Source organism: Ovis aries, chromosome 9, assembly GCF_016772045.2.
Source record: "Ovis aries strain OAR_USU_Benz2616 breed Rambouillet chromosome 9, ARS-UI_Ramb_v3.0, whole genome shotgun sequence".
NCBI lineage: Eukaryota > Metazoa > Chordata > Mammalia > Artiodactyla > Bovidae > Ovis > Ovis aries.
The window spans coordinates 32,029,046-32,043,836 of NC_056062.1; the positions used below are offsets into that span (position 1 = coordinate 32,029,046).

Below are 14,791 nucleotides of genomic sequence, written 5' to 3' on the forward strand. Positions count from 1 at the left end.
TTCCGGCTGAATAGGCCCCAGCCTCTAGTGTTTACTCCTGCACATCCAGTCATATACAGTAAGTCCCCTACATACAAACTTTTGTCAGGCTTCAAAGACGTGAATGTGTTCGCATGTCCAATCATGTTAGTTTAAGGATCTGGCATACACTGTCAAGAGCATGAGTCCTCTGCAAGTGGTTGTGCTTTCGTATTCTTCACCGTATAGTCCTGTATACAGTGAAAGTGAAAGTTGCTCAGTTGTGTCCGACTCTTTGTGACCCCATGGACTATACAGTCCATGGAATTCTCCAGGCCAGAATACTGGAGTGAGTAGCCTTTCCCTTCTCCAGGGGATCTTCCCAACCCAGGGATCGAACTGGGGTCTCCTGCATTAATAGAGTACAGTAATGTAGTATTTATATTTTAAACCCAAGATGTCCAGAAGCAAGCATAAAAGCAGTGGTAATGTAGCAGTGACTATATTGTAAGATTAAAAATATTTTCTTTAAAAAAAAAAAAAATATTTTCTTTACTTCTTGTCTTTATGTATTATTTGTGTGAATAGTATTGCAAGACTATTGCAGTAGAGTACTACATGAAAGAAAGGGAAAGTGAAGTCGCTCAGTCATGTTCGACTCTGTGCGACCCATGGACGTAGCCCACCAAGCTCCTCCGTCCATGGGATTCTCCAGGCAAGAATACTGGAGTGGGGTGCCATTTCCTTCTCCAGGGGATCTTCCTGATCCAGGGATCGAACCCAGGTCTCCCACATTGCAGGCAGAAGCTTTAACCTACATAGCTGATTGTATTTGCTTGGTACCTAAGCTAACTTTGCTGTGCTTACAAGCAAATTGGATTTATGAACATGCTTTTAGAATGGAATTCATTTGTATGTAGGAAACTTACTGTACCTTGAAATAACTAGGAAAGTAAGAAAGGCTCTTTCATTAAAAAGTTTTTTAAGCATTACAAATATTCATTTAATGTTCTTGTTTATAAGGAAACCAGTCTATTACATACAACGTAGACAATGCAAGGGGACATATATAATCCCTGGCTTCCCCATGCAGCACCATCTGGTTCAGCCACGTTGGGAGGCCAGGAACAGTTCTGGTTCTGCTGGGTGAACTGTGGTCTGATCAGCAGACTCCCCCTTCACTGAGGATGGATTTCAGGAGGAAGCAGGACAAGAGGAGGAGAACACGCCACGTGAGCTGGGTTCTCAGTCCATTAGAGTGTGAGGTGAGAAAGTCTTTCAAGTCTGGAAAAAATAATCCCGAGAGAGTTATGAGACATGCTGTGGCAGGCCTGCTTTAAGACAGTGAACTAGAAATGTCTGCACCTACTCTAGGAAAGGCCCCTTTCTGCCTGGGCCTCCCTCCTGGGCCCTGCCCTGTGGACTGGGCCGCCTGGTGGGCAGCACAGAGCATGGGTGGACACCAGCTGTAGAGAACACAGCACAGCTCAAGGGAGATGCGCTTCCCTTTAACTTGTGCATTCCTTTCACTGCAGCTGGAAACAGAGGGATTTTTACGTAACTTGGAGAGCTGAAGGAGAATCTGTTTGCTGCTTTTAAGGCTCACAAAGAAATAGTCCTTCAGCCCTTATCATTTGGCACATGAGCTAACCAAGGTGGTGGTTCAGAGTACTATACCGTCATTTAACAATTCAGGCAAGTGGATCTGATTTAAAATGAAATAAAACAGCTTGCATCCATCTGTTGTCATCTGTTCCCCAGATAGTCCTAACACTATTTCTTTGACTAGGGACCACTTATTAAAGAGGAGGAAAGCAGCCTTTCCTACAGCAATGGTGGACAGTCTCACAAAGGACGTGACAACGAGGCACAGCTGCAGATGTGCCCCAGTTGGAGTGTTCACCACCCCACTGAGGCAGTGTGGCTCCTCCACTGCAGGTCTCACTCTGAGCCCCAAACTCAGTAGGTCTGGCTTTCTCTAATGGCTAGGACCCCACCCCAGAGGTGCTGAGTGGGACTCTCTGGGGGTAGTGAGACCAGATAAGAGTGTTTGCTAAACTCCCTGGTGATGAAGGGTTACCATGTAAAACTGACAAGCCCCACAGGTATGGCTATTAGTCTCCCAAGCAAATCTGGGGTTGGATGTGGGATCAGCTGGTCAGGGAGGCATACAAAGGCCCAACTTACAGGAACTTTTTCCCCAGGGCTGCTTGGCAGAGGCCAACCTGCTCTTCCCCCTGACAAACCTGCCAAGCCCTGTCCTCTAGGATTCTGCCAGAAAGTGCCTTCTGAACGTCAAAACCTGTGGTCAGCTTGAACCATCAAAAGCCAATGAGTAGAGATAAAGACAAGTCACTGCAGCAGAGACCTGCCCTGCCTCTTTCTGCAGGTGACTATGGTGAGCATGGCCAGGAGGCCACGCTCAGCACAAGACTGAGGGCAGGCTCACTGCAGACCTGGGCACCATTCCCCACATCACCCCGCATGGGAGAGGGTTGTTCCAGGGTACTTCAGTTCAGTTCAGTTCAGTTCAGTTGCTCAGTCATGTCTGACTCTTTGTGACCCCATGAATTGCAGCACGCCAGGCCTCCCTGTCCTCCACCAACTCCCAGAGTTCACTCAGACTCACGTCCATCGAGTTGGTGATGCCATCCAGCCATCTGGATGTCGTCCCCTTCTCCTCCTGCCCCCAGTCCCTCCCAGCATCAGAGTCTTTTCCAATGAGTCAACTCTTCGCATGAGGTGGCCAAAGTACTGGAATTTCAGCTTTAGCATCATTCCTTCCAAAGAACATCCAAGGTACTAGAACCCCACAAAACAGAAGCCTTAGCATCCAGGCTCAGAGGTAGCTCCAGAAAAGCTGATGATACAACAGGTGCTCTCAGTGTGAGAAGCAGCTACAGGTCAGCCCATACTGAGCTTCACTGTTGATTTTTCCCCTGGTGAAAGGGAACAGGCTGACCACAGAGAGGATTCAGGCCCTGTTGGCGGTCTTTTCTTGCATGTGAACTCAAAGGCCATTGTTAGAGTCAGTTTTATGAGTTTGGTTAGACCAAGTCAGTCCCCCAAGCAGGGATCCCCAAACTGGACCTGTGAGCACCAGACAATGTCCCTCCTTAGGGACTCAAGGTCACCCAGTGAGCTAAGAGAGAAAATATTAGAACTTCCACTATATATTAATAGGAAAAATTAAAGCAAGCTTTCTTCACATTTACTGTTTATCAAAACCTACAAAATCAATGGTTCTGTGGCCTATCATCATGTTTGCTGAGATAAGTCGTTCAGTCACATCCAACTCTCTTTTTGTGAACCGATGGACTGTAGCTCACCAGCCTCCTTTGTCCATGGACTCTCCACGCAAGAGTATTGGGGTAGGGTGCCATGCCCTCCTCCAGGGGATCGTCCCAACCCAGGGATCAAACCCACATCTCCTGCATCTCCTGCATTGGCAGGCAGGTTCTTTACCACTAGTGCTACCTGGAAGCCCATCATTATTTATGTCCTACCAAAAAAGAAACTCTGCTACCAATGATGATATACTATAACATGGGATTTTAATTATATACTTACCAGAAGTTCTCTTTTTAGACTTACACATTGCAGAGATTTTTATCATTACTTTAGTCTTAAGCATGTGTGAAAAGGAAGCTAGAAGTGAAATCAAATTTGTGAATACTCAGCATGTGCCACTATGTCCCCACTACCACTGCTGCTGCTGCTGCTGCTAAGTCACTTCAGTCATGTCCGACTCTGTGCGACCCCAGAGACGGCAGCCCACCAGGCTCCCCCGTCCCTGGGATTCTCCAGGCAAGAACACTGGAGTGGGTTGCCATTTCCTTCTCCAATGCATGAAAGTGAAAAGTGAAAGTGAAGTCACTCAGTCATGTCCGACTCTTAGCGACCCCATGGACCACAGCCTACCAGGCTCTCCCGTCCGTGGGATTTTCCAGGCAAGAGTACTAAGCGGTGATTTTAAAATAGTTTGGAGACCACCTTGGGTGAGGATAAAATCATACTTCAATATGAGGTCCAGAGCTAGCACTCCCCAAATTTTCCAGTTTACAAATAACCCTGAATGCCCTTGGAAAACCCAATAGCTTTCTCTCCTGTCATGACACCCAGAGAAGCTACCCCACTGAAATGACACCTATCATGGGAGAATGTCCCAGAGGGATTTGACAAAGGGTCTGCTCTCTCCCAGTCAGCACACCCTCAGCTGGCAGCCAGCTGGGGCCAGGACCTAGGAAGGCCATCCTTCCAGCAGGTCCACAGTCTGGCTCCGGCCTGCAGATGTTTACTTGCTTGTTGTTTGGTTGGTTGTCTGCTTTGCGACAGAACTGTACTTTTTAAATCGGGTTTAAAGAATGAGATGAGGCCTGACCTGACCCCAATCTGACATTTACATGACCTGTTTCTCTCTGAGGAAGTTCTAAATTGCTTCTTCACTGTGTCATTACTTAGACTCTAAATTTTAGAACATATTGGTTCTTGATGCTAAGGAAATACTTAATTCTTTGGGTGATATATAGGAAGAATCACCTTCTCAGTAAAATGAGATCATGGGTTGATTTAAGGACTGCTAGCTCCAAGGCTGTCACTCTTCTTGATTTTTTTTCCTTTTAACTCTAGCAATGCTCACCAATTAATGTGTATAGTGGGTATTTTTCACAACCTAAAAAAACACATTTTAGTAAATTTGCATATAAGTGATAGATCATGAAGCAGTTTTTTCTAACCTCATTGTACTGATGTGAATACTGTCGATGGTGAAAATAATGCAACAATATTTTATTTTATGTATAATATAAAACAGGTATAGGGCCTTTTCATCTTTACAAATCTATGGGGTAAATTGTTTCTACTGTGGAGACTGAAGCACAGTTTATAAAGATGGTAAACATTACAACAACTATTTTGGGGGATTTGAACAAGTATTTTGGGGATTTCCCATTTAAAATTTGGCTTTTTCTATTATGCCAAATTTCCTCTTTAAACACAAAATTAACAAATGTAAATGAAGAAAATGGTAGAATGATATTTACCTGTCTAAAATATACTATATTTATTAATAGAATACTGAAAATAGATTGTTTTAATGTAACATAATAGTAGGCAATGGCCTTTATGGTGTTTCTTCTTTGGCACTATATTTGGAACTAAAACATCAAGAGTCATCCATTTAATATTTATTTAGAATTATTATACACAAAGCATTATTTTAGGTCATGGAAGAGAAAAATTACAAAGCAGCTCACACCAACAAATAAGACTGCTTTGCATAAATTTTATTCTTCAATATCTGTGTGAAAGTTCAGGGCAGATTATCCTCATTTTACATGAGGAAACTGGAGAATAAACAGTGTTCCTCTGAAACAGAATGAAAAATATGCCCTTGAAAAGATATTATATTGGGATTAAGAAAGCCTGTTGTACATGGACCCATAGAGTGTCAAGCAAAGAGGGCACTTGGAGATTCTCTGGCCTTTGTGTGTTTAGAGGAGCCAAAGGACCCTGATTCTGTAGCATACTTTTATCTTTTGGATTGGCTAAAAAGTGTTTGGATTTTTCCATAAAACATTATAAAAAACCCAAAGGAACTTTTTGGCCAACCCAATATTTGTGATTCCCCTATCCCTATGTGTCCTTTCACATTAGAATTATATTGGAAACACAGTTATACTCTTCAAAGTCATCATAAAATTCCATTAAAGGAATTAAAACATTTACTTACCTATTATTCTGCTATTGGATTTACAATGTGGTCAAATTTTCAATATTCTAAATAATACCGTCCAAAATATTCTTAAAGAGGCTCGCAATAAACCCATTAATAAATGATCAATTAATCTATGACAAAGGAGACAAGGTTACATAATGGAGAAAAGATAGTCTCTTCAATGAGCGGTGCTGGGGAAATTGGACAACTATATGTGAAAGAATGAAATTAGAAAACTCCCTAACATCATAAAGTTAAGTTAAGTCGCTCAGCCGTGTCCAACTCTTTGGGACCCCATGGACTGTAGCCCACCAGGCTCCTCCATCCATGGGATTCTCCAGGCAAGAATACTGCAGTGGGTTGACATTTCCTTCTCCAGGGGATCTTCCCAACCCAGGGATCGAACCCAGGTCTCCTGTATTAGAGGCAGACGCTTTAACCTCTGAGCCACCAGGGAAGCCCCCCTAACATCATACATACACAAAAATAAACTCAAAATGGATTAAAGACTTACGCAGAAGAATGGATACAATAAAACTCCCAGAGGAAACATATGCAGAACACTCTTTTACATAAATCGCAGCAGTGTTTTTTTGTATTTGTCTCCTAAAGCAAAGCAAGTAAAAGCGCAAATAAACAAATGGGATCCAATCAAATATAAAAGCTTTTGCACAGCAAAGGAAATCATCGACAAAACAAAAAGGCAACCTACTGAATGGGAGGAAATGTTTGCAAATGATATGACATATAAGGGATTAATATCCTATATATATAAACTGCTTATACAACTCGGTATTAAAAAAAAAAAAAACTCACAATAAACCAGATTTAAGGAATGGACAAAAACTGAACAGATTTTTTTCCAAAGAGTAAATGTAGATGGCCAACAGGCACATGAAAAGATGCTCAAGATGGCTTATCATCAGGGAAATGCAACTCCAAACCACAATGAGATGTTATCTCTTACCTATCAGAATGGGCATCATCAAAAAGAATGCAGATAACAAAAGCTGTTGAGAATGTGGATAAAAGGGAACACTTCTACACAGTTGATGGGAATCTAAATTGGTATAGCCACTGTCAAAAATAGTATAGAGGTTTTTTTCAAAAAACTAAAATTGGAATTACCATATGACCAGCAATTCCACTCCTGGGTATACATCCAGGAAACCCCAAAACACTAATTCAAAAAGATACATGCACGCCAGTGTTCATAGCAGCATTATTAAAATTGTCAAAGTATGGAAGCAACCTAAGTGTTTATCAACAGATGAATAGATAAAGAAGATGTGATAAACACATACACACACAAGAGAGAATACTACTTGGCCATAAAACGAAATTTTGCCATTTCAGTGACATAAATGGACTTGGAGGGTATTATCCTTAGTCAAATGGCAGACAGAGAAAGACAAATCCTGAATGATAAAATATATACGTGGAATCTAAAAAACACAACAAACTATTGAATAAAACAAGAAAGAAGCAGACTCACTGATACAGAACACAAACCAGTGCTTGCCAGAAGAGAGAAGAAAGAGGGAAGGGGCGATATGAACATTCAGAAAATAAGAGGACTATTATGTGAAATCATGTGTGTGAGACTTCAGAAATAATTTTTAAAAATATTAAAAAATAAATATTCAATGAAATTGAATCTTTCATTCAATTAAAAAAAAAGACATATTTAGGGCAAATCTACTCAGTGGCTCAGAGAAAATTCAATAAAAAATGTAGCTTTACCAATAAGAGTTCTAATTATATCCATAATAAAATCTTAGTGTAAAAAATATCACTCCAAAGAATATTTATTTTATACTGAAAATTATAGGAAAAGTCTGGAAGGAAACGTTGACATTTGCAACAACAGAGATGGACCTTGAAGGCATTCTGGGAAGCAAAATAAGTGAGACAAAAACGACAAATACCATCTGATTTCACTTTTTCGTAGAATCTAAAAATTGAAAAAGAAAGAAAAGAAACTGATGTAACATACGTACAAGATGGTGACTACAGTTAATAATACTGCATTGCATATTTGAAAATTACTGAGAGTAGACTGATGCTAAAGCTGCCACCTGATGAGAAGAGCTGACTCACTGGAAAAGACCCTGATGCTGGGAAATATTGAGGGCAGGAAGAGAAGGGGACAACAGAGGATGAGATGGTTGGATGGCATCACCGACTCAGTGGACATGAGTTTGAGCAAGCTCTGGGAGATGGTGAAGGACAGGGAAGCCTGGCGTGCCTCAGTCCATGGGGTTGAAAAGAGTCAGACATGACTGAGCGACTGAACAACAAGAAAGAGAGTAGATCTTAAAATTTCTCATCACAAGAAAAAGAAAGTCATTATTGTATGTATGGTGATGGATGTTAACTAGGTTTGCTGTGGTTATCATTTCTCAAGTGCATATATTTGTATATAATACCAAATCACTGTGTATACCTGAAACTAATATAATTCTACATGGCAATCATAAAAGTCACTGCAGATGGTGACTGCAGCTATAAAATTAAAAGATGCTTACTCCTTGGAAGAAAAGTTATGACCAACCTAGACAGCATATTAAAAAGCAGAGACATTACTTTGCAAACAAAGGTCCATCTAGTCAAAGCTATGGTTTTTCCAGTAGTCATGTATGGATGTCAAGAGTTGGACCACAAAGAAAGCTGAGCACTGAATAATTGATGGTTTTGAGTTGTGGTGTTGGAGAAGACTCTTGAGAGTCCCTTGGACTGCAAGGAAATCAAACCAGTGAATCCTAAAGGAAATCAGTCCTGAATACTCATTAGGACTGATGCTGAAGCTGAAGCTCCAATACTTTGGCCACCTCATGCGAAGAACTAACTCACTGAAAAAGACTCTGATGCTGGGAAAGATTGGGGGCAGGAGGAGAAGGGGACAACAGAGGATGAGATGGTTGGATGGCATTACTGTCTCCATGAACATGAGTTTGATCAAGCTCCGGGAGCTGGTGATGGACAGGGAAGCCTGGCATGCTGCAGTCCATGGGGTCGAAAAGAGTCAGCATGACTGAGTGACTGAACTGAACTGAACTATCTCATTTTTTTTAAAAGTGTCTGACATAGTTCAGGGATGTGCTTATGTACTCTGAATGATAGCAATTTTATTCCAATTAATATTAATTGTATATTAATTATCATTTTGTCAATGTTTATACCAGTATGCTATTGTATGTTGATTTATATTTTAAAATAATTTAAATGTTATTATAAAATATGATAATTTATCTCTTAAGAAAAAAAAAAAGAATAGCTGAAGAAGTTAACCACTCTAGGCTTCAGTTTCCTCAAATATAAAAAGTATAACACTTACTTCAAAGGCTTGTTAAGAATTGACTGGGATTAGGTAAATAAAGTCCTTGAAATAAACTGAGAGCTAATAAAGATGCTTATCCTGATGACTGTTATCCTCACAGCATCATAATCATCTATCAGCACTGCTGCTATCACTATCATGGTAATCCTCAGGTCGTAACCACAGTCAGCACAGCCACCGCCACTGTCATCTGCCCTGATGCACAATCAATGGGTCACAGAGTGCTCCTGACAAATTACTCTGAGAGATGACCTCACTATTTGGTTCACTTTTGATGAGCACAAGCCACATTTTCAGAGTCACTGTCATTTTCCTTGGCAGACAGCAATCCCAGCCTTGAATGTTTTCCAGGATGTGAGCAGACATCTTGGAACCTAGCTCCTGCTCTGGTGCTTAGAACCCAAGCTGGCCTTGCTAGAAAGTGAAAGTTGCTCAGTCGTGTCCGACCCTTTGTGACCCCATGGACTGAATTCTCTAGGCCAGAATATTGGAGTGGGTAGCCTTTCCCTTCTCCAGGGGAACTTTCCAACCCAGGGATCAAACCCAGGTCTTCCGCATTGCAGGCAGATTCTTTACCAGCTGAGCCAAAAGGGAAGCCCTTGCTTAGAAGACTGAAAATGATCACAGCTAGGCCTTTCCCCACATCACTGCAAGGAGCGCCAACCACAGTGGGCAATGACTTCACCTGTAGGACTACACAGGCACCGTCCGCAATTCTAATGCTTATGCCATAATCTATGTCCTTTCTCTGGGTCATTCAAAGACCAGCTACTGAATCAGTGGCACAGGCCCAGCAAATGAAGAGCCCGATAGGAGAGGGAGAAAGGGAAAGTATATTGCACTATAATCCCCACCACACACCCACCCACCCCTTCCCCCACTCCCCACACACACTGCTGGCACCATGCAGAGCTGGCTAAGGGGAGCAGAAGAGGGGCTGAAGCGCTGCACCTTCACTAAGAATGTCACTAGAATGCTGATCCTATCCCAGGTTGCAGAGGAGGAAGGAAGGGAGGAAGATGCGTCTGAAGCTGAGCTTTCATTATGCGTGCTCCTCCAGCAGGCACCCCACCCAGGGAACCCCACCCACCAAGAGGGTGATTTGAAGGGCTCCACTCACAAGAGTGCTGCCTTTCTACAGCAATCTAACAGTGGACAAGGGGATGTGAAGTGGGGGTGAAGGGCTGTACCACCATTAAGCACACCCTTACACTGCGGGATTGGCCCAGGGTCGACTATAGTGCAGGAAGGAAAAGGAAAGTAGGCCTAGGGTCTTTACTTGGAGCCCACCCAAGGCTAACAAAGAGGACCAAGGAGCTCTGCTTGTGTTAACCAAGTCCCTTACTGCTATCCCAGCCAGAGCTTACTGTAAAGGGGAGAAATGCCGTGCCTGCTATACCTGTGTCTCTGGTCCCTGACTGAGATGACGACTCTGCAGCCGAGCATTTCATCTGTTTTCTGACCTCAGAAGATTCACATTCCTTAGTTTTACAAGTAAAACATTTGCATTGAGTTGGGGACTGCTCAGAGTCATCGCAAATAAGTGTTCACCCTGCGTGTAGTCCACACCCCACTGACTTTTATTTATGTGGCAGGCCTGAGCTGTGGTTACCAGGCATCTTGCTTCCTGAAGCATTGCCAGGTTGGCCTTGAAGGGCAGCACTTGGCCATTCAGGCCTGCTCCTGTCCTGCTCCAGGGCGCTCTCTACATTTCAGTTGAGAAGGTGGGTATTGGCCCAGTGTAGAGAAGTCCCTAGAGATTTAGTTTGGGTACCCTGTTAAAGCTATGGTTTTTCCAGTAGTCATGTACGGATGTGAGAGTTGGACTATAAAGAAAGCTGAGCGCAGAAGAATTGATATTTTTGAACTGCGGTGTTGGAGAAGGTTCTTGAGAGTCCCTTGGACAGCAGGAAGATCCAACCAGTCCATCCTAAAGGAAATTAGTCCTGAATGTTCATTGGAAGGACTGATGTTGAAACTCCAATACTTTGGCCACCTGATGGGAAGAACTGACTTATTTGAAAAGACCTTGATGTTGGGAAAAGCTGAAGGCAGGAGAAGGGGACGACAGAGGATGAGATGGTTGGGTGGCATCACCGACTCAAAGGACACAAGTTTGAGTCAACTCCAGGGAGGCCTGGCGTGCTGCAGTCTATAGGGTTGCAAAGAGTCGGACACGACTGACTGAATTGAATTGGCCCTGTCTGCCAGGTGCGGCTCTAATTACCAGCTTATGTGCTTCCAAAGTTCTGTTCTCTGTAAAGAGCATTTAAGGACACTGTTTGGAAATCACGTTTAAATTCCGCAAGTAGGATATGGGAAACCTAGGAATAAATTTTTCAAAGACTATGATGATAATACACTATGTGATTCACCACGAATGTGACTTTCCCGAGTGGTGAATCCCTGCAAATCGCTCATTCCTGTATCGTCTGGCACAGGTAGATCTGTATGGGTCGGTATGTATAAAGGAGCAACTGCCTGAGTGCGGGTTGTGAGCACAGGACGCAGGGCGGGTTCCTCTTACCGCAGCGGCCGGGTGTCTGCAGGGGGAGGCAGTGCAGGGCCGCAAAGACGCACCTACAGAGGTGGCAGCCGCGGAAGGTCCAGGCTCCGTGCACCAGGGCGCCGCACTTGCTGAGGAAGCCCGGGCCTGGCGTTAGTGCAGGGGGCGCGCTCACCCTCGGCCCGCCCCGGGAGGTCCCGCCGCCCCCGCCCGGCTCCCAGTCTCCTCTCCCCGCAGGCCCCGTTGTGCCCCCAGCCTGCACCACCCCGCGCCTACCTGCGCCGCTGGTCGTGCTCACAGTAGCGGCCGGTGAAGTGAGCGGGGCACACGCAGAAGCTGCTCAGCACGCAGGTGCCGCCGTTCTGGCAGCAGCTCTGCCGCGGAGGTGCACCTGTGGGGGCGTCGCCTGTGGTCAGCTCCGCGCTGGACCCTCTATGTCTGATAAGTCCGAGAAGGGCCAAGCGAGATCCCCTCGGGGAGGCAATAAAATTGGCTTCCTGCTAATAGTGTTTGCTCAGGTAAACCCTGCTTGTTAGTTTAAGGATTAAAAACAAACTGCCAGGGGTGCGGGCGGGTCAGGAAGGCTCCCTAAGACATATGGGAAACCCTGCCCCCTGCAAAGTAGCGTTTTCTTTCTTCCTTCCTTTCATATGTTAAAATTAGGCTGTGACTTCCCAAGACAGTGATTACAGACTGGCCTCTCCGGAGAGCGGCGAGCGAGCAGGGACCACCCACGGGTGCAAAGACACCGAAAGAATTAAAAAAAAAAAAAAATCTACCACTGGAGCCTGAGAGACTGCGATAAGCCTAGCAGAGGGCCGCTATTATCTGGGATTGAGATAGCTCTGGACGTGCAGAAAAATAACCAGTTAGAAGCCAAAGCCACGTTTTACCAATAAAATATTAAAACTTTTTTCAGAGTAAAAGAACACCTCACTAGGAAATATTTTTTACTTTATCAGTCAGTTCAAGTCGCTCGTTCGTGTCCGACTCTGCGACCCCATGAACTGCAGCAGGCCAGGCTTCCCTGTCCATCACCAACTCCCAAAGCTTGATCAAACTCATGTCCATCAAGTAGGTGATGCCATCCAACCATCACATCCTCTGTCTTTTATACTTTTACTTTATAGTATAAAAGTATATACTTTATAGTGTCTTTATATATATAAACACTTTATATATATATACTTTATATAAAGTATATACTTTATAGTGTCTTTATCCTTTAACTTTATATTATATATTTAAAGATGGTAAAATGTTATTCATTGGGTTTCTCATTTTATTGTTAGCTTATCCTAGTTTTTTTTTTTTTTCCCCAATTCTAAACTCAGGGTTCTGGCTTCCTAGTGGTAAAGAATCTGCCTGCCAAGGAAGGAGACAAAGGAGAAAGTCTATAAGATCCCCTCTAAGCTCACACACAGAGACACACAGTCACAGATACACACACACACACACACACACACACACACACACACACACACACACACACACACACACACACACACACACACACTCAGAGTTCACTGACCGGGATGACCTTTGTCTGCAGCACTGCCGCTTAGCTCTTGGAAAGTCAAGGAGTAGGGGAATGAACCCTGAGGCTTCCAGCCCTCCGTGCTGTCGTTCTCCTCCCTTAAATTATTCAAGGTCCAGTTGAGTGTTTTCTGCTGGAACTTCTGGGCTTTACCACTGCTGCTTTCTTCTCTACTACTTTTATATTTCCCTGTTTGATAGCCTTAAAAATTAATTGAAAATACGAGAATGATAGTGATTGACAAATATGCAATAAAAACTAAGAGAATATAAACAAAATGCTTCTTACTGTTTCCCATGGGGATGATCTGTAACATCAAACTGATCACAAACAGAAGCCTAGAATATTTAAAGAAATTTAATCAGAAATTTACATATGCATAAAATGTAATGCATTCATATACAAATATATGTCTAAATATATATTTAATGTACAATAGATAATTATGCAATCATTTTGTAACTAGTAGATTTTGATTAATGTTGTCATTCTTTAGAAAGATTTTAGACCAAGCATGTACCCATCCCTTTAAGAGAAGCAACATTAAGCACGCATTGCAATTTATTCCAGGCTCTTAAACACCCCTCTTGGCTCTAAGACTTAGATGATTTTTGTTCTTACCTAATAGAATGGCTCCAGGTCATTTTCCCACTGACACGTCTGGTATAAAAAAGTCTCCTCTCATGGATACATTGAAGATCAATTCCAAGAGACTGAGTCTGCACAGTTTTTGTATTTGAAGATTTGAAGATTTACTGCAGTTACTGGAAGAACTGCCTCAGGACGCAAGATGGTAAGTACAGAAGACACAGGTGTTTCCTGCTCTCTACCTTGGCCACTAAATAACTGTAAGAAACAGCAATGAGGTCTCCTCTAGGTTCTGCTGTGCAATTGCTTTGGCAAAGACTGTGCTGTGACGGGCAGGGTCCAGCACAGAGCCTCGGGGACCATCCCTTCAATGATACCTGCTAGTGCCGGGGGCGGGGCCTCTTCCCCTATAGTGTTTACGGTGCTGATAGTAGCAGGAGGAGTCAACCCCCAATGTAAAACACTGGTGACTAGAAGGCAATAGCCTTTCCCCTTCCTGAAAAAAAACAAAAAGGAAAACAAAAAATTATCAATAAAACCTCAACATGAACGAAAAAGTTTTCATGTGGAAATAGAGATTTTATATTGTACACTCCTCGCACTGAGGAGATGGTGAGGGGCCCAGCTAGAGAAGAGAGCTGTTGTGGGGAAAAGAACCACCTGGCTCGATTTCAAGCTTCGGATGGGGAGCATAAATATTAAAGAGAGACATTTCAACACCTCCTTTCTGAGGACGCATCAGTATTTTTACAAACTAGGCCTTTTCTCTGTGCCTAGCATAATGATCACTATATCATATTCATTACCCACTTAATACAGGACCCCTCAGGGGAGGCACTATTTTTACCCTCCATATTTTGCTGAAGCAACTGAGGCTTTGAGTTTAAGTCACAAACCTTTGGCACTTAGATATTTGAAAAACATGAAACACACAGATATTATAAGAAGGCTGCAGTGTGCTGGGTGATACGGCCCACAGTGAGGCAAGCCTTACACTGGGTATCTGAAGACTACAGAGCACAGGGGTAAGTGCCACCTTAGTAAAACTATAGTTTCACTATATGAATAGTGACTATTCAGCTCACTGAGACTTGAACTCACGTGCAGGAACACAAACCCAGTGAAAACCCAGTCTTCCAACTGAGT

The 14,791-nt window shown here is 43.3% G+C and overlaps 1 protein-coding gene across 4 annotated transcripts; it reads right to left on the minus strand.

Moving 5' to 3' along the window:
• Positions 1–936: 936 nt before the first annotated feature.
• Positions 937–14,047, minus strand: LOC121820332 (cryptic protein-like). Of its 4 annotated transcripts, none has more exons than XM_042254171.2 (7): positions 13,679–14,047; positions 13,346–13,395; positions 13,052–13,258; positions 11,797–11,911; positions 11,542–11,647; positions 6,189–6,280; positions 937–1,242 (listed from the first exon to the last, which is right to left on the minus strand). In XM_042254171.2, exons 1-7 carry the CDS (start codon positions 13,699–13,701, stop codon positions 1,212–1,214), a joined length of 624 nt encoding a protein of 207 aa, XP_042110105.1. In that variant the 5' UTR covers positions 13,702–14,047; the 3' UTR covers positions 937–1,211. The 4 variants fall into 4 exon arrangements, 3 of the variants coding, with proteins under 3 accessions (XP_042110105.1, XP_042110104.1, XP_042110106.1); XR_006060818.2 differs by having other exon boundaries at positions 1,129–1,242; positions 11,542–11,651; XM_042254170.2 differs by lacking the exon at positions 6,189–6,280 and having other exon boundaries at positions 11,542–11,651.
• Positions 14,048–14,791: the final 744 nt, after the last annotated feature.